The sequence below is a fragment of the Podarcis raffonei genome, chromosome 2 (genome assembly GCF_027172205.1).
Source record: "Podarcis raffonei isolate rPodRaf1 chromosome 2, rPodRaf1.pri, whole genome shotgun sequence".
Lineage (NCBI taxonomy): Eukaryota > Metazoa > Chordata > Lepidosauria > Squamata > Lacertidae > Podarcis > Podarcis raffonei.
Genome location: NC_070603.1, coordinates 97,113,580 through 97,134,559, shown reverse-complemented (window position 1 = coordinate 97,134,559; position 20,980 = coordinate 97,113,580). Strand labels below are relative to the sequence as shown.

Here is a 20,980-nt window from a genome sequence, read left to right as displayed (position 1 = left end):
AGACAGACCAACCTACAGTGAAGTTGGATACATTCCGATGGTGGTGAAAATGCTTCCGATAACTATTTAAAGCATGCCACAGCAACTAGACTAACAGAGCCATTGAAACTCCTCATACAACGTACTGTGGAGGTGGCCCTTCACTCAGCTCTGCTATAGAACATATGGATGGCCCATTGGCAGTTCTTCCGGCAGCAGAAAGCCCCAAATGGGGCATATTGAGGGTGGGTAAGTGGCGAGGTTGAGCCCACCTGGGATCCACAAAAGGTCTCACTGCTGGCAGTTGAGTTCACTGGTGACAAGGAGTAGTCAAAATGATAGGAGCTATTTGTGTGTGTGTGCTGTTAGTTGCTAAGGCCCATTTATCTGGGAGCAAACCCTATTGAATTAAATGAGACTTCCTTCTGAATAGACATCAACAGGACTGCACTGTAAGTGGCTTATTTTGCGGGGATTGGGGAAATATTGCCTTCCACATACTTCGTATTAGCAACCAATTTCAGGCCTATTACTCTACCCACTGAGAAAGTTAATTGATTTTCTGTCTGAAAAACCCAAATCTACAGCCAGAACAACAAACATGTAAATAAGCTGAAAAGTCGAGGGCATTTCAGTTTTAAAACAGCATGCCCCCAGATGATCCAACTGTTCCTAATTTTTCCTGAAGTTATTGGATTAATATAAATCACTAGGATAGTTAAACCAGTGTTTAATAATTTGTTCAGCACCTCAGATATTAATCCTTGTGAAAAATTCATACTGTAAAAAGGATGATTTAGTAGGAGAACACTCCCTGCTTTGGACATGTCAGGGACTTGCCACTTTATTGCAAGTTAATATTTTAAACCAGCTTTATTTATATAAGTTGACTGATGCCTGTTCTGTTGTCTTCAGCGCTATCCTCCAGGAAAAGCTCATGAAAGCTATTTCTCCATTTAAAAAGCCAGGATAAAAAAGTATACAAGCCCATTGTCCAAGAAAGAACTTAAAAGCGATGCACATTGCCAAACTGTGCTCCCCACCCAGTTACCAAACACAGGATACAAGGCAGCTTGTTTACTTCTCACAATTGAATGCATACAAAAAAGGTCTCGGTGCAGTCCTGTTGTCAGGTCAGTAGTCAGTTGTTAAAATGCTGAAATATCCTGATAAAACTTGCATTTTTGATCCCCTCCCTAAAGCTGCTGTCAAAGGTCTGTTTTCCTTTCTTGGGTTACTCCCTACTGCCTAACATAAATTGTCATAACTACTGGAGGACAAACAGCCTTTTATCAAAACAATCTACTTAGCTCAACATGAACGCAAAAAAAAAAAGAGAAGAAAAAAAGGTGGTTGGGTGGGTAGGTGGCAGGCGGGTGGGGGACGTTTCCCACCTTTATTTAGAAACATTTCCATCATAGTTTCCCCCAGGTCTATTTGATAGACTCAATGGGATGGTGCTTAATAAAATCAAAACACGAGAGAATAGGACCTGGGGAGTTAACAGGCTCAAGATCTGGCTGCAACAAATGGAAATGCTGCTATAAACATGCTCGCCACCCTGCCGGAAAACTCCCTTTAATTCTTACTTGCAAAAAACCAGAGACTTTTAATTTTAAAAAAACACACTGCCATATAGAATGTACTGGTTACAGGTCATAGATCCCTTGCTTTCAGATCTGCTTGGATGGGACTGTGAGCTAACAACAAGGAAGAGTGCAGCAGATTAACACAACTGAGCCAAATTTTAAAATGGTTAAGTCCATAACCAATTTCTCTCATGTGATTATTTAGTTTTGAACACATGCATTCACACTCATGCTATATGCATGGGCACAGACAGGCACATGGCTTACCATGTGCATATTAATTCCTCTTTCACTTAACAAGATGGCGGTGAAAAACCATCATAGATGGTTTTGCATTGCTTGAAGCACTCCTCACTAAAACCATCTTGTTATTAAAAAAAAGGCGCTTCCTCTCCCCCCCCCCCCAGCAAACAGCAGCTAAAAGCAAGGGGTGTGTGCCCTTCGCTCTCCTTACATCAATCAATGTTGTAATATTAATTTTAAAATAGGAAGGAGATTTCTCTTATTGTAACTTTGGATACCACAATATCAGGCGTGTGACCACAGTAAATCAGTTGTGATAGATATTGAAATGCCATTACATTGTCCAACCCTCCAGCCTGCCTTTTTAACACAGAAAGTATTTTTCCTTCTTCTCCAAGCCATCATCTTTGTGTCAGAGACGCTCTCCTGTCTGACAACAGCAATTTAGAAGAGTTAACTTTTATCGTTCATTCTGCTGTGTAACTTTCCCCTTCAAATTTCTTTATCTGCCCTCTGAGCTCATCTGAACTTTCATGTTCTCCCAGCATGCAGGCTTGCATTCAAAACTATGTCTAATAGACCAAATAAGAGGTTAATAAGAAGTGGCAACAGAAAGAAAAAAATACAATCCCTGGTAACTGATAAGAATGACAGTGGCAGCCCTTTATTGTTTGTCTTCAAATATAGAGTTAAAGATCTTTAAAAAACTAAAATTTGACGCCTTTGAAAAGAAAGAAGCACAAAATAACAACAGGGGGTTATTGCCTGGCAGCCACAGGGGAGAAGCTCCATAATTCTTATTCTCCCTTTTGAAGGTTGTTAGAAATCTGATTCAAAAAAGCAACAGCAGAAGGAGAAAGCCTCTTGAGGCTATAGCCATTTCCTGTGATCATGCATAATGTGCTTCAAAAGTGGGTTTTTACCAATTCTGTTGATCAATTGCACCTCCTTCATATTCCCTCTTTTTCCCCCCCTTTTTTTTTTGCTGTGTTTACATCTGATGCGACTCAATGACAAGCACTGTCTGAGACTGTGAAACAGACCTGTCATGTTGATTTATGGGCGCATCAAACCACGACTTGTCCAAACTGAAGCTCGCAGTTCATTAATTAGAGAGTTGTGACTTTGAAGTCAGCTTTCAGACTGTGGTTTTTAACATTTGGCTTAATTTATATGCTCTTGAATGTGGATCTCTAAGGGAAAAACTGAAATTCCCTTCTTGTCTTTGAACTTCTTTTGACCGCACAATAATCATTTCTTTGTCCAGAGTGATGCCTGCATCCCAGAGTCATTAACGCGCATTGAACTGCCACTGATGAGTAAGCCCTACTGAATTAGAAAAACAGCCAGCAAAACAAAGCTGAGAGCATTCTGCACAGTGATATCTCACAATTACATGCCTTCCCTCCCTGTGCCATTTCCATTTTAATTACTGTTAGTCCTTTAGATTTACATTTTAGACATTTTTTAATCTGTTCCCTTTTTTATTATAGTGGCGCCCGTTAACGGGCTATAGTTAAGGTTCATGTCAGCGTTTCCCATTATAAACCCCCCCCCCTTATTTTCATAACGCGACTGTAAAAATTCACACTTGACTTAAAACTTGGTTTTCCACAATAGGGGAGAGCGGTTTGATGGAGGCCAAGAAAGTGTGGACCAATCTGGTAATGTGTGCTTGCATAAATCACAACCACCATGCTGACGCACAGCCAACTCAGGTGTGGGAGCATCATGTAATACGGCACAACATTCTAGGCATCCAGCAGGCAATCATGCAGTGGGCAGGGGGTGGGACGCCTTAATACCAACAGTGTTTCCACAACCCACCATGTATTTTCTAGATGGCAATTTATGGTCTTGAAGGAACACAAACCAAGGCAAAATTTATAAAATACAGCAGAATTTGCAAAGTTGCAAATTGTGAAAGGCATATGGTAGCATCAATTGGACTATCAGTAACAACTGATGTAGAAGGGAAGAGGACCCCACTGTATCCCACAGGTTTCACAATTTCATAAATGTACCAACAATTCCATTTTTCAGCCATCATTTTCAATTGTAGATTTTGCTCATGTAATGTTAACTATATTTTTTTGGTCCATGCTGTGCATGGTATAATCCTCAACAGGTGTGGGGTGGGTAATAAGTTTATTTTAACCAGGGTACTTTAGAGGGTAAACCTATTCCTCCCAAACCCAAGTTTCACCTCCATTAGCAAGCTACCCCAAAGCTCTGCTTGGCGCTTCCTAAATCTGTAACTTCAGGGAACTGTTCCATGTCATCGGCTCCTTTGTCAAAGAACTTCTGCCTGGTTTGTCATGGGACCTATGTGCAGATGATTATGGAGCAGGATCTAGAGTGTTCACAAATGGAACTGGCTTATATTACTGTTTCTCACATCATCCAAACAGTCCATAAGGAGGACATGAGGGCCTCTGTTGTTGCCAGCAACTGGTACTCAGAGAAGCATGTTGCATCCTAGATCACATACAGAACAATAATCTGTGGGTGCACAGCTAGAGTGTGGTGCTGATAAAGCCAAGGTTGGAGGTTCAATCCCCATAAGAGACAGCTGCATATTCCTGCATTGCAGGGGGTCGGACTAGATCAGGCTTCCTCAACCTTGGCCCTCCAGATGTTTCTGGCCTACAACTCCCATGATCCCTAGCTAGCAGGACCAGTGGTTAGGGATGATGGAAATTGTTGTCTCAAAACATCTGGAGGGCCGAGGTTGAGGAAGCCTGGACTAGATGATCCTCAGGGTCCCTCCCCTCTCTATGATTCTAGGTACAAGCTGTCTTTTAGAAGCTTGACCTTCATTCCTCATCTTCTCACTGCGGAGCACCTGATGAACTTCAGAAGTGCCACAAAATACCCTGAAACATGGTTTGACAATCACAGTTTTATAGCCAAGCACAGCTGTTATATTAAGAGGTAGAAGATAATGCATGCAACATCAGAGACTAGTTAGAAGTGCTTAAATCCTAGTGAGTGAATGGGGCTTCAGAGCTTTGTGCTTCCATCTCCCATTATTTAAATGAGTCTTAAGGCTGCTTCACACCAGATGTTTTTTCCCCTACCCTGGAATTTGCTTTGGACGTTCTGAACAAGGAAGGAAGGGGATAGAAAGAGTGGCAGTTCCTCTTCCTCCGCTTGTTTAAGAGAATCCTTCCAAGCAAGTCCACAAAATTTACCAGCCTGAAAAATAGATATATTAGCCTGAATGGAGCTGCCAGAAAAGACACAAAGTGCTCCACCACTCCTGCAGCCGTGGGTTGCATTTCTATGCACTCGCCTGCATGAAATCCCTTGTCACTTTGGGCTTGCAAGGCTGGTGTTTAAATACAGGGCTGGTTTACAATATCCAAAGCTGAGTCCTGACATCTGACCCTGTGGGGACAGATATGCCATCTTTGTATCTGGGCCCAGATTCAAGAGTTCTGGTCAGGTGTGGTGAGGGCAAGCCCATGAACTTGCGCACAACTTTTTCAAGCCAACTTTTAAAATCCTCAAAGCTACCCAGAGATTGGTCCCCAGTTCAGGAAAAAAAAAATGTCATGTGTGACACATCCCCTCAGGATACCCCGTTCTATCTGGGTTGCAACCAATGGCCTCAATCCAAAAAAAATTTTTGGTGCAGTCATCAGGGCAGCACACACGTAGCGTAGTAAAAGAAGCTGGAATCCATCAATCAACTGTTTGGCAGCGAAGGGGAGACTGAATCCAGCCTCCAGCTCCTTCTTCTGAATAGCAAGATTTCAGCTTTGTTTACCAGTCTACATGTGCACCGTGTTAGCTGCTGGACTGGGGAATTATAAGCACAGAACCACTTTATGCATATTAATTCTCCATTCATCTAGAGAGATGTACGTCTGGAGGCTGGGTCAGGGCAAATGTGTACCCAACCTCAAAGACTCCAGCAAATACAGCACTAGAGATTTTCATTGTGCTACGTTTTGGAAACACAAGTTGTTAGTGCAATCTTTCAAGTAGTAACTTCCAGAAACGTTTCCTTCTTCTGAAAAAAATACAGCTATAATGTGCTGTTATAACATACCGTAGGAAGAAAATGGGAGGACCAAATTAAAGCAGCAGCAAAGAGAATACAGGTTCTTACGTCTAACCCTAAAAGCTGGGACCTGGTGCATTCAGCTCAACTTCACAACCATTCGCAAGATAAATCCGGTTCTAAAGTTGTTATACTTTCTTTCAGGATCTGTGGTTTGTAAGGGAAAATGAGCTTTAGTTGTACCTCTTTAGGCTGTTTTCCGGCATGTTGTTGCTGTAAAAGTTGTAGCTGCAACTGTTCCTGTTGTTTCTTATAAAATTCTTGAAGCTGCTGCTACAAAGGAAAAGGGAGAGAGAGAGAGAGAGAGAGAGAGAGAGAGAGAGAGAGAAACACAGAGAGGGAGGGGGAGAGAAAGAGACTGTTAAGTAAAACAAAGTAGGAGAGCCAATTCAGGATCCCCTTTTGGTGTAACACACAAACTGCGATTTGAAAAATAGCATCCTTTTATCTGTAACAGTCTGACCTTTAGTTTGAAACTCGACAATAAATTCAGTGCACACTGACTATTCTTGGCATTATCGTTTGAAAAGTAATCTCCAAAATGAACTGATGAAAAACATACCATTTTCTACACAAACTAATTAAAATAAGGCAAGGAATGACCTTTGGTTGGAACAACAAAGCCAAAATGCCCTTGCTGGGAGAGCCTGGTGAATCTTTATTTAGAAGCAATACATGCTTTCTAAATCATCATTGCATTGTACTGTACTAAGCGTTGTTTGGTACAGGCACAGGCTCCCTGCTTCCACCCACCTTGCCCAATCTCCCAGATAGATAGCTTTTTTGAAAGTTCCATGCAATGAATGAGTGAGAGAGTGAGTGAGTGAATGACTAAGGCACAGTGCGCAAGGTCAACTTGCAATGGACTTTGGCATTGCTGCACCATTAATGAATTAACCCTGCATAGCTCACTGAGATATGTAAACCTCAAAGTCATTTTTGCATTTCCACTAACCCACAGGGAGAGAACAATATTAATTCATGGCATACATCAAAAGTCTAACATGCGTTTCCATGACATGCAAGGGTTTGTACACACTTCACTGTTGCCTTCTTAAATGATGTGCCTAGACGTAATTGTTTTGTTTACCAACACATACGTGAAAGCCAATGCGTGAGCCACGGCTAGATGTAACCCACTAACGGGAGTTATGACCACAAGTGATATGACCACTAATATAGTAAAAGCGGACAGGCAGCAATTACACTGAGGTTATAAAAAAATTATCCCAGGGTATAATCTATTAAATCTTAAAAGTTCCTGCATTGCAGTGGGTTGGACTAGATGACCCTCATGGTCCCAACTCCACAATTCTCTGATTCTATGAGTAGGTTAGGCTGACACCAAATAAGCTTTGCAGTGGAGTGGTGTTTTGAACCCAGGTCTCCCATAACTGCATTCTATTCTCTTAACAACTGGCTCCCTAAATGCACCACCTGCTAGTTGTTTTTCCAGTGTGCTTCCTTATATGCTCTGTAAGCTGGGGGGAAAAGTACTTTGACCTCTTGTTTATTCTAACTAGTTATGGCGCAGGTTCTTTTTGGTAGATGTAGGTGAAAAGCAACCATTGTAATATATTTGAAAACTTGGAAAAATCTGGTGAAAAATCTACATCCCATTCTGAAAGCATTTCTGATATTCCCTTGAAGAAAGGCTTTGGGAGATTATGGAATCTTTGGTCCCCAGTATTGTATTTTTGAGAATGCAGTGAAGAGACGGATATATGCTCAGTCATCATCTAAAGTTGCAACTATTACGTAGCATGCATGTGAAGAGAGTTACAACTGGTATAGGGGCTACAACAGATGTATTGTCCTTATAAGAACACGTGTGTGTGTGTGTGTGTGTGTGTGTGTAGGTTCAGGTAAGTAGCCATGTTGGTCTGACGCAGTCGAAATATACAGTCATACCTCGTGTTGCATTAGGTTCATGTTGCGTCTTTTCGGCTTGCGAGTGCGGCAAACCCGCAAGTGTCTACTTCTGGGTTTCGCTGTGTGCACAGAAGCGTTCTGCACACTTTGCACATGCGCAGAAGCGCTCTATCGCACTCCGTGCTTGCTCAGAAGTGCCGCTCTAGTTGTGGACTTTTCGGGATGCAAACGGCACTCCGGAACGGATCGTGTCCGCAACTAGAGGTACCACTGTATTAAAAAACTGTCCAGTAGCACCTTAGAGACCAACTAATTTTGTTCTTGCATAAGCTTTCGTGTGTGTGTGTGTGTGTGTGTGTGTGTAGTCTATGCCTGCCTGCCTGCCTGCCTGCCTACCCAATTCACATAGGATGTTTGTCTGCTGTGGAGGAAAAAATCATTACTTCAAAATCAGGTCAAAGAGGCTAGTCCTTCAAGAGCAGTGTTGGTGAGCTGAACAGCTGCAAAGGAAACAAACTGTTTACCTGCTGAAGCATGAGTGCCTGCTGCTGCTGGAGCAGGACCTGAAGTTGCTGCGGAGTTAGCACTTGCTGCTGGAGGATCTGCTGCATTTGCTGAGGAGTGATAACTTGAGGTGTCATCATAGCCACTGACACAGGAACCTAAAGAATTAGGAAAGTGTAAACAAACAAGCAACTCAATATGTTGTTCATCATGGTTGTGGTTGTTGTTTTTCAAGATAATAAGCACTTCTCTTTTCACTCCAAACATTCAAGATCATTCTTCTGGTTCACTTGTATGACCCATCTTTTACTTCCCAACACCTTGGTTATAATTTAATCCTGACTTGTTTAGTTCACAGAAATAATAATAAAAAAGCATTAACTAATTACACCTTCTAGGTATGTTTCTCTGCCTCCCACCCAATGCGTTATTTTGCAATTGAATAATTTCTGAGAAAACTGAACTATTCATTTGTGTACCTTCTAGAGGCAGCCATCAATTCTAACAAATTTTTGCATTAATTAATAAGTAAGACCCTTCAAAAGCAACCACTGGGGAGCCTGAACTTAATGATTTGAAGCAAATGAACGCCATCTCGGCAATATCGAAAACCGCACCTTGTTCCCAAGCAATTTTAGCAGTGGAGTTCCTACAGTGATGTCTCTACCATTCCATATTCACCCAGCATACAGATGGCTTCAATTCTTTCGTATTATGTGAGATACCATTAAAAGCCGCTTTCCATGACATTTCAGTGACAAACAGCTACAGTGATGAACTTGATAGCATTTCATATTTGCAACTGTTAACACGTTTCTGCACGGGCATCTTTGCAAGGAACCTGTACACTGTATCTGAAAGGATGATGTCTTGTTCAGATAAAACACTGACATTAAAATGACAGGCTGTCTTGGCCAAGGTTACACAAATTGTATTCAAGCGGATACCTAATGACAATGCTTTGAATTCTGCAAGCTTTCTAGAATGTAATTTAGCTATTCAAAATAATCACTGCACTTGTGTTTAATTTGCAGACTACATGAGAACCATTTTGTCAGTTCCGGTAATGCAACAAGACTATTTCGCTAGAAATCTCACCAGAAAAAAAAGAGAGCGAGCAAGCAAGAGAGAGAAAGATGGGGGGAAGATACAGAACTCACATGACTTTGAATAGTAATATTTAAGCACCTTACTTTTCTTTAGTTTCAGCTGAAACAGATGACAGCAGAAAACTAAAAGCGGTAAAGGATATAGTTTGTTAAAAAGGATCTGCTGTCATCTCATGTATTACAATAAAAGGTAATAACATGTTTTGAACATTTTTATGCACCACGCTTTAAAAAATCAGTAGACAATAGCTGATCCGGAGATAAAAGGATTTAAAAAAAAATATTTCAGGGGAGTAGTAAGCAAGAAAGAGACGCAGTATTAATTTTATGTAACATAATGTCTTAATATGCAGTTTATCTTGACTTTTTCACATGATTTGTCCTGTCATTTGCATAGCAAATTCTCATTCCTAATTTCACAGTCATTATGCACTGATGTCCTGATTTCTCAGCACCACTAATTTTGATGAACTAAAAATGGTTCCTGAAGGTCAGATTCATGTATAGTGAACACCCTCGGATGTTGTTGTGTAGGTTTACACAAGTCTCAGAAGACGGTTCTTGTTTGCAAGAGTCAAAAGAAACTTACACACCTTTTGACACTTCTATTAACGTTAACACGAGAAATCCACACCACAGCAGCATTACCATTCTGAATTTGCACTGTGCTGCATGTCAGGGTAACCCAAAGCAATTGAGAACCCAGTTCAAGACACAGCAGCTCCCTCAGAGCACTGATATGCCGAAAGATCTGAACAAGCATAGCGTAATAAGAGTTACTTGAATTTATCAGTGAGGCAAGCCTTAGTGAATAGTAGACCAATGGTTGGGTCCTTCTGCTCTACAGCCTTCAATTGTTATCTGCATTGTGCTTGCATTACCAAAGTAATATACGCTGGCTTGCAGATAAACCTACAAAATTTACTAACTTGCAGAAGTGTTTACTAGCCTGTGGAGGGCTAGCTGGGGTGGGGGGTGAGGAGGAAGAGCTCTAACCCTCCTGCAACAGCTCACTGCATTCCATGATGCACATCAAAGAGTGTTTTTTCCCACCTCTAGCAGCTGGTTTGGTTTCGATGCTGAGCACAGAGGAGCTCTATTCTGCCAGCCTGCTCACTCGCCTGCATGGAATCCCTTGTCGTCTATGGCTACCAGGCTAGTGCCTTAATACAAGAGTCTGCTTTCCCATGAGTTCACGTGTGGCACTGCCTTACAGAAGTATAGCTGGAACTTATATTGGCTACAGCATAGTTCCCTGGGAAGTTAATTCCAGACTCCCACAGGCCTCTCACGGAAGGGTAAACACCAGTAGCAAATCCTGAAAGGCAAACACTAGTTTACCCTTGGGATCCCTTCCAACTCTACAGTTCTATGAAAAATGCAGTATCAGCGTGGAAGAATTGTATGTAATTTTGCCCCAAGGCAGTAAAACAATGCTGTACTGTGATAATACCTATAAGCCATGATGTGCCTTCATCAAATCGTAGAACTGTGGGTCACTTCCAATATGTAGGAATCTTCCAATATTTCCTATAATGCAGGAATCTTTTGCCCAACATGGAACTTGAACCCACAACCCTGAGATTTAGAGTATCAAGCTATACTGAGAGCTGGTGGAACATAGGGGCTAAAAAACTAAACTGAACAATGAAAGCCCCAATTTGTATTTCATGCCTGCCATGAACTGGAATGCGGCTGGACACCATCAGGTACCTGTTGGGAGCTGCACATACAGCCCCCAGAGCCTCCTGGCCCTCCTTATCCACCATAGGGCGGGCCTTGCCATGCAGCAGAGTGAAGCAGTTCACATCAGGTGGCACCATGATCAGGTGGATAGATGAACATAGGAACTGGCCCAAGTTTGGGGGAGGGATGGGGAGAGGCAGGCTGCCATTTGGGTTTGGGTTCAGGCAGCTAGAAATGGGCACTCCTCCTCCTTTCTCGTCTCCATCTCCTTTTGGGCAGCGGTGCAGAAGGACAAGGGAAGATAACAGGAAGGAGGTGCCCATATTGATAGTCACAAGGAGGCGGTCCCACTTTTGGAGGAAGGGTGTTGGGAGTATTTGGCTCAAGGGTACCTCGAAATCTGGAGACTGGACACTGTCCTTAACTCTAGCCTTCCTCTACCCTCTCCAGGGGAACCTTTTTCTTCAATAGCTGTTTTTAGCCAAAACCACATTTTTTACCTTCAACAATTTCTTCTACTGAATGCCAAACATGGATCAACATTTATTATACAGAATTAACCGGGAAAGCTTCAACCCAAATCTTGCTTCAAGAACTCGAGACAGTAGCATAGGTAGAGTTTTAAATAAATGTGTTCAAATGGAGCAGAAACTATTGTGGTGTGTGTGGGCAACAGCCAGAGATTTATGGATAGCGATTCTGCTTCTCAACTTCGAATGTCCGGTCCAACTTCTTCATGTAACTAGTCCCTAGTAATACTAGGCTTTAAAGGGCTGCTGCAGCAGGGATAGGCTATTATAGCCCACACTTTATTACCCATTACTACCGAGGTCATTAGCAGCAAGAGTGATTGTACCGGTCTTAACCTATTGATCATTGTAACTACTATCATTTAATCCTGTGTTGAATGTCTGGAAAGCTGCTAAAGGCACACAAGAGAGAGTGCTCTAGCACTGAGAAATATAGTCAAAGCTTGGAAATTACACTTTGATTCATAAAAACTAGCCAGTGGTTTAAATCAATAGTATTTAAAACAGTCATGTAAGTTCTTAACTACAGTCTCTAATATTTATTGGTCCCTGTTTGAGTGTATTCCGTCAAAACTGTACTTATTTTAGAGACTATGCAGTATACCACACATTACATCAGAGTGAAATAAGAAACCTCTGTCTGCTCTTGATGTTAACGTGACAGGACTTCAGTCCCGGGCGGCTGAAATTTGAAGATACCTTTTGCAAATGGCAAATGCTTAGAAAACATCCTAATTTAAATAAGGCCCACTTTAAAAGAAAGGAAGAATGAGATCTCATCACTTGAAAACACAGCTGAAAGGCACCGATCCACAAGCTATTTACTGATCAAACATTTCTTTACTATGAGTACTCCGGAATAAACTAATTGTGATGTACATTAAACTGTTTTATGCCTTTTATCAATCATAAAATGCACTTTCACAGAAAAAAAGCCAAATGAGTGCAATAGATTTAGCTTACTTCTTCAGGGAGGTGGAAATATAAATAGGAGCTAAGACACAGCCAAGTGGATGTTCGGATTGCAACCATGTACACATTTACTTGGGAGAAAGTGTCAATGGAACTTACTTCAAATAAATCTTGCACCATTAGTGTGCTAGCTTTGCCCTAGAAAACCGCCCTCAATTCATTGCCCTATTTAATGACTTTGGTTTATTTAGCAAACTACATGCAACCCTGTTGACAGATACTCACAGGGTGTGGTTAGGTACCCAGTTGCATTTAGAGTTGGCAGTGAATGAAAAATACAGCTGCTGCTCAGCTATTATAATTCTACTAGTATAGACCTGCTGACATTCTAATACCATCAACAGCAAATATGCCTTTAAATAAACCAGTTGGATCCAGGTTTAGTTTCCCAATCCATGCCTGCATGTTTCTTGAGATTTCCATCCACTATATTTGCCTACTTCACTCCCCCCCTGAAAATATTCCATTACTGTAGCCTTAAATTTAGCCCGAGTTCATCTTCAGGATAACAATTGTAAGACTACTAGTGATGTGGCACTTTCCCACTGACAAATGTAAATGAACCATTATCTAAAATTTCACCTCTTCAATTAGACTGAATGCTAAATAAAGGGTTTTTTGCCAGTTCAAATTTCCATAAACATAAACACATCAATTACCATTTTATTTTTCTTCAATTTAAAGAACAAATCGTCATCACTCCCTGACTTTAAAAAGAAAATATTTTTCAAGTTTCATGATTTATCCTAAAATACTATAACAATGCACAATTAATCTTGCAAAAATTCATTCAGAAATGTGTTTCAAATGGCATCTTGATTTCTTGACTGAATGAGAATTGATTTTCGTGAAATGTATGTAAAATAAGCAACTGTGTGTAACCAATAAAAGAAAAATTCAACTGTACCAACTTTGCAAGGGCAGTGTTTACAGAATTAAGGTTACCCTCTACTAATACATATGCAGGTTTGTAATTATTATAATTAGTGTGAACGAAGCATTCAGAATGATGCTCAAAACATTTTGTTGCAGTACTGTGTAGGTTTTCACTAAATCACATTACCCGTATCTCACCCAGGATAGAACATTTCTGACACAATATTTCAGGTCTTCGAAACAAAAACAATTAAAAAGAAAAAAGAAACTTGAGAGTGCTGGAACCATTCATGTGGAAACCATGATTCTGTTTCACTATGCAAAAGAGAATTTCACTTTTAAGACTTCCCTGTTTTCGCCCATAACACTGTACAGAACATTACAACAGGTACTGTTTATTATATTAATGTAAAACCAGCTAAGTAGTCAGTCATTAGCATAACTGTTCTCTCCTCAACAATACAACCTCCTATTAAAAAGGGGGAGAGAAAAGAGGAGAGAAAGAAGCTCTTTACAATTCAATTAGCATTTTATTTTTTATCATTTTGTTTATTGCATTTCACCAAGAGTAGGAGTTTGACCAGACATACACAATTGAGCATAATAGATTCGCCTGACTTGGTAAATAATTTCGGGCTTCCCACCACGTTAACCCTTCTTTACCAACTGCAAGATAGGCAGAAAGGAAGAAAGAAATGTGAAGATTTAGTATTTGTTTAAAATATGAAACCTTGGTGCAACCTGATCCTACCTGCCAATTCTCATGCACACCAAGCCCCCTACTAATTGCTGAAGCTATAATACATACTCATTTAATTTGCATACAAATATAAAGTTTGCATAAATTAAGTATCTTCTACTTTAACAGGAGTGCTACAGTGGAATCTATCAAGCAAAGCTACCCTTAGTTTAGGCAGGTGGGGGGGGGGGAGAAGGAGTAGCAGAAGGAAAAGGACCATTAAACATTTGCTATTTCTCAAACCTAACCTGCTTAATAAGGACATACTACACATTACTAAAACTAATTGTGTGTGTGCACGCAAATGCACAAATTACTCTGTTTCTATTCAGTTTAGCTTTTAAAGAAAAACCCCAATGAGATCAATATTGATTTATAAATTCTTAAGCCTATCTACATACAGTCAAGAAGATACAACACCTTGCCTGTTATTTTCTAAAACATTTGTACACTGTGGCATTTTAATAATACAAGGCTGAGAACGTCGTTACAGAGAAATTTAAGCACATATTATTTTTTTCTGCAGCAGGTATTGGGAAGTGCAAAATCAGCACCACCAGAAATCATTTGCAGCACTAGCCTGTGGCTTTGCTTTCTGCTGCTTCTCTTTTAAGAGTTAAAAATGTGGTTCTGTCTTTTCTTCTGGGTTTGGGGAGTGGATGGGTTGGGGGAAGGGGGTATACGTGCAATGTGTACCGACTAATGTAATATTAATAAGCAATTAAAATATCGCAAACTTACTGAACCAGTTTACTCTTAATCAGACACAAAGAAAGCAGTCAGATCGTGACAAGATATATTCAGATTCTGGTTCTGCTAAACACTCATCTAGAGGGTGTCACTTTATTCAGAACTGCAGCCTTTACAATACTTGTAAAAGTTTATTTGCTTAAGTGTGCTGTATTTCACACCTATCACAGGTGCCCTCATTTGTGCATCAGAATCTAATTTACACTGGCTGTGCTGATCTGTAATGAGAAAACATCAGATGCTCCTTTTACAATCTTGCTATTCGCTGCTTTACTTCTAATGAAGACACGTTCCAACCAGCAAGCTCTCTGCATGTTAAAGGTCAAAACACTTTTTTAAAAAGATGCTTCGCAAAATGAAAGCAAACGGGGAAAACCCTAGAAGAAATCCTTCACATAAAGGGTGTGACAATTAAGAGTAATTGTGCAAAATAAAAAGGCTACCTTTCCTAAAAACGTGTGAAAAATTAAGCTGCCACTACTGATACAGGTTATATTGAGTGGGGGGGGGATCAAAATTTAATGTATTCTCCCCTGTGTCATCTTGTTTTGTCAAGACATCAAATAGAATTGGAAAGTACAAAATAACAAGCCCTTGAGAAATCACAGAAGCCGACCTTTTTGATGTTGTTGGTTTACCTTGTTCTCAGTTATTTGAACAATGATGTTTTAGATTTAAGGGCAAGATAGAGAGCTTAAAAATTAGAACATGATATCAGCTATTGTTGTTTGGATGTCCTTAAGTTTTTCCTTTAGAAAAGGTAATATAACATCTTACCAAACCACTGAAAGGAACTCCACCTCAAAAACCTGCACAGAATAATTAGCAATAATGGATGCTTGTTCAACGTTCATTCAAATTTCTCCCTCACCCCATCAAACACAATACGGACAAGAGAGGAAACTGCACTGGAAAGGTTAACAAAAACAGGCTGCAGTACTTCATATAACTACTTGATTCCATTTTATAAAAAAACAATCAGGCAGCTTTACAGATAATGAGTACGTTACCCCCCTCCCATCCTTCCTCTGCTCCTCAACTCTTGAAAACAAATAAATAAACCTAGGGCCAAAAAGGGGGGGAGGGGGGCACCTTATAAAAATAAAGGGCATTTCAAATGAATCCTGAGTTTCACAGCAAAGCTAATTTCCAGCAACATAGCCCTGCTTTCAGTAAAACAAACAAACTGCTTACAGCCGGCCAAGCTTCTCACCAAACACTATCAAGTTGAGACTGCGGGTGTCAGAACTTTCCCACAATCGAGCCACGCAGGTGTGGATGGGGGTGGGCGGGCTGGGAGCCCACTCTTTATCTCTTTATTTTCCCAAGCACAGTGGTGGGGGGTGAGAGAACAGATCACAACGCTTACCTATCAAGTAATAAACATTTCCTCGAAGAAAAACCAAGGTGTCTCTGTCAGCTAAAAAAACAGCTGTTGACATTGTGCCTCTCTTCCTCTGCCTCTTCACTCTATAAACTTTTAAGTTCAGCAAGACTTTCTTACCTCTGAACCGGACTAAGAGTTCGCAAGCATCTTCCCCAAAGTATCAGCCTGCTGCACTGTAAACAGCTACCCATTTATACTTCCAGAGCATTAAAAAGAACCAGAAATATAATGGGAAGAAACAAGGGGTCTTCCCTATGTATTTCTAGGTAGCAACAACTCCCAATAGCAGACTGCTCAAGAAGGTAAGTGAATTATTGCATTAACATATTTGTTCTGTGTCTGTAACATACTAATTTTGTATGCAATATATAATCAATAGCCTTCACTGTCAACATAGACACACACGTTATCTATTTTGTTTTATTTGTGAACACACCTGAGGAAGCACAGCTGTGTATATGACCATCTGCAATAATAATAACAAAACAAAACAAAACAAAACCTGGCCACTTTTCAGCAATTGTCTATTAAAACTGAATAATGGTGATGCTACCCATTTCTATAAGGCTGCTTAATAATTTTCAGGAAGCCCTGAATTTCAGTGAGGAACAGAGACGACGTACATAGGTGTGATGGAGTACTAATTTAACTGTCCTGGCACAGATCATCTAAAATTTCCCTCTTAAGATGTTCCCATTTTGAAAAACTGCAGGCAGAGTTCGCATCATGCTATCAGGCAGACAACTGTGTGAAAAGCTATAGAAAGTTATGATCTCATGTCAGTTTCATTGCATCACTCCGATGCTATTGGGCATGGCATCTCCTAATTCTCCTTATATTACAGGGGTGTGTGTGAAAGAGAGAGAGAGAGAGAGAGAGAGAGAGAGAGAGAGAGAGAGAGAGAAGGGGGTAGGGTAGGAGGACTGGGATTAAAAAGCAATGTGTATTTTAAAAAATAACCAAAACTAACAAATGGCGAACAAAACCTCAGAGAGAGAGAATAACTCCCTATCATAAGCTTTCTGATGATTTATGGTTTACTAACTCAGCAAGGTTACGCAACACTGCATGCCTTTTTAGATGCATTATTTGAGCCAGTTGAGATTTAATTAAGATCATAGCCTCCAAAATCCCTGTCAAATGAAAAATTCACAGAAGACAATGCACTATATATCCTCATGCAGATAGTCTCCTCTCCACGACTCTGGAATAACATAAGTTAATCCTTGTTTCTATGGTGGCAGACAAAAGTTGACTAATTTTGTTTTCTTTTGACGCTTGTGTTGTTTTCTGGTTTGTGTCGTGAGATCATTCCTTAGTAATGGGGCAGAAGGGGGTGGGGGCAGTGGGAGTGAAAGAATGAGAGGGCAGTGGGAATTTGCAGAAATGTGTCCCAATACAGCAGGAGATATATCTTGACTTTCTCGCAGCTCTGCTGTGATGTCATCATGTTTTCACTTAATTAACCCCTGATGGTTCAGGCAGCATTTTATGGTATGAGTCCATTTCTGACAGTGTGCTGGCAATGGGCATATATATATATATATATATATATAGGCAATTAACTATCTTGTATTGGCAAATAAAAATCAACAAGAAAAATATCTGAAAGGTTAAATCAGCCAGCAGCCGTTATTTCATTATTTATTTACTAAAAGCATTCATAGCACCCATCTCTTCACTGGATGGTCTCAGGGATGGAAATAAACAACCAACAAAATGAAGTTAACAATATAAACTAATGCAATAGTTTAGCGCAAAACAAAACAAAAGACAGTAAAAAAGAAAGAAAAAGAAATCCACAATAAAATTGCAGATCCGTAAAAGCCACTGCCAATCTCCTAATTTCAAACTTTCTAACCTGGGGCCCCCTTCCCCAAGGCATGTCTCAATTTTATATGCTGAGAAGCACACCATGCTAAATGAGCTTCAAACCCCCCAATTAAAAGCATCACTTTTTTTTTCACTGGGATGCGTTTTTATCCCTAATAAGGTTTATCTGTGCAACGAATGCAGGCCTGGAATTTTTAAAGTGTTATTTTTAAATGGAGGCTCACAGGCAAAGAGTTTACCTCTTGAAGGCATATATTTCTATTTGCATTATCTTAATATCTTTTTGCTTATCTCAGGGTTTAAAAATGACAGGTGCTAGCAGTCTTTTGTTTGACAGGCCCCTACACAAATAACTGTCTTGCCTGAAAGGGCTAATGCACTACTAATGAACAATAAATCAGCTTTGATTATAAAGTGTCAGGCCAATCAGTTTTCAGTTCAGCTCTATCGCATCCTAGGCCAAATCAGCTATACTGTTTGGACAGGGTTTGTTTTCAGATTTACATCCTTATCAATGCAATTTTGGAGAGGACCGGGAAGGCAGTACGATTATTTAAAGCTGCCTAAAACAGAATGTTTATCTGTTTCTTGAAGGGAAGCTACAGTAGTAGAAGAGCAGGATTGCTTCAAGAACAAATATCCCACATTGCTACAAGGATAAAAATATATCACAAAGTGCTCATACGTTTAAGCCACCCATCTATACATGTATCTGCTCAGTATATATATATATATATATATTCTGTTCAATCTGAACTCGAAGTGGGCAAGAAACGTAAGTGTATTTACATTAAATCTACTTAGAACCTGATCGTGAATAGCCCATATCACTAATCCTACTGGAGCTGTTACATAAGCTTACAAGGCACTTATGTGCATGCATTTATGTTTGTAGCTTGCTATCTAAACACAGATTTTTTTAGATGTTTCAAAGATTTAGACCCACGTTTTTTTAAATATATATATATGACATTTCCATGTTTCCTACAAATACAGCAATTTATGCCACTTTAATAATTATACATCAACAGCCCTTTAAGTTTTTTTCAGAAACAAATCTTATTCATTTAGAACAAAGAGTATTTCCTGCTCATGAAGCTTGTCTTCACTATTTTTTTAAATGCAGCATCTTCAGAACACTGCTATCTATTTCTAAAACAGCGCTTTACATTTAAATCCACACTTTCTGCAAACTTTCCACAAACAAATGCCTATTTGACCTACTCAGCTCCTCTCCTCTCTCAACTATGTCAGGTATGAAAGAGTTAATCTCAAAGAGGAAGCATGTATGTGCACTTTGCTCTAAACTAACCACCCACTTCCTAACAGTTCCCTCCTCCCTACTACCACCACCCCTTAGAAAAATAATCTCATTTTGCAGAAAAATTCAGTACTGCAGGACTGACACTTAGCTTAGTTACAGTTAGATCCAGTTACACTTATTTCTTCAGAACACATTAATACCAGTCGGTGTAAAAAAAACAACACCTTCCCATACTTAATTTCACGTGGCAAATTGACTGGCAAGTAAAATCAAACACAACTGTGTCTGGCACAGCATTTTACAGATCTGTAGTTTTACCCCTTCCCTTTCTTTTTCCTTTTCCCAAAATACTATGAAGACATCCAAGCCACAAATACTGCAAAGAATTCTGTAAAAGTAAAAGCAGAAGACAGCAACAGAGAAACAATATTTCTGTAGATTCTCTTTAAACATCTTCAGTAAACTGTCCACAATCACACAGTATTCTCTGAAATCTAACTCCTCACGAAGCTTTGCACTTGCTACAAGAGAGCAGTACAGTAGTAAATAACAGAGCGTGCATTGCTTTCACTCCCCCCCTTCAAAAAATGTTCCCAAATCTTTCCCAAACTTCTGGATATGGAGAAAAGCAGGCCTGCACACTGTCTCTTTCTCTCTCCCACCCCCACCCCAAAAAAGTCTGTTTTTTTTAAAGCACCTCCATAAAACTCTTGATCAAGAAGTTGGCAAACGACAGATTTCAAGTTTTAAAAAGAAAACGAAAGAGAGGGAGGGAGGGAGAGAGAGATAGGAAAACAGCCCTTGCAAAACTGAAGACCATTATTATAACTGTGCATAAAGTAAGGTTTTTCTCTTAAGAAGAAAATCGTAAAATCAATCATATTGACAAACCTGACAAACTCCATTTAGCTGCCACCACCACAAACAGAGTGCTGGGCCATGAAGCTTCTATTAAAGCCTTGTTGTACAGTCTCTAGCTTCCTCAGGTTACAGACAGATTGCACGCACAAGGGTGCTCCTGGGCTGACAAGATGCAAAACTACCCAATCAGCCACGCCCTTCTCCACCAATCACAACCAGCCTCTAAACATAATCAGTTCAAACACCCCTACACAATGGGCCTCTCTCTCTCTCTCTCTCTCTCTCTCTCTCTCTCTCTCTCTCTCTTTTCTGACAGCAGGTGAAATAATGCTTTTGTGAAATAACGCTTTTGTCTCCAACGCAACTACAGTTAATTGCTGTTAACCCTTTGACCCGACTGTGTTTGTATCTGCGCGCTAAAAAGCAGGGCAAAGAGCACACACTTACTCTTAATCAAAAGACCTCTTCCGAACTATTTCTTTTCCCCCCCTCCACACACACACACCCCCCATTCGAAGACAATTCCCCACCTCACCTTCCCAAAACAAAAAAGCAAACCAACAACCCCTATATTTACTAACAGAAAGCATCTTACCAATCTAACCTTTAAAGAGCAATTTTGTTCGGCAGAGGCTACATGACACTAGAGAGCAGCAAGCTAACGCAAAGGCTTCACAACAATCAGCTCAAATTGGATAGGCCAAAAAAGAGATAATT

General features: G+C 40.2%; 1 protein-coding gene across 24 annotated transcripts in view; it reads right to left on the bottom strand.

The window, feature by feature from the left end:
* The window catches only part of FOXP1 (forkhead box P1), a 536,656-nt gene that overhangs the window by 108,304 nt on the left and 407,372 nt on the right, over window positions 1-20,980 (bottom strand). For 21 of the 24 annotated variants that reach the window (XM_053378208.1, XM_053378193.1, XM_053378192.1 and 18 more), the window contains 2 exons: window positions 8,277-8,414; window positions 6,064-6,153 (listed from right to left, as the gene is read on the bottom strand). In XM_053378208.1, coding sequence (XP_053234183.1) covers window positions 6,064-6,153; window positions 8,277-8,414 — 228 coding nt within the window. Of the gene's footprint in view, window positions 1-6,063; window positions 6,154-8,276; window positions 8,415-20,293; window positions 20,417-20,980 lie in introns of those variants that run through there. The other 3 variants (XM_053378207.1, XM_053378217.1, XM_053378215.1) reach the window with 2 other exon arrangements.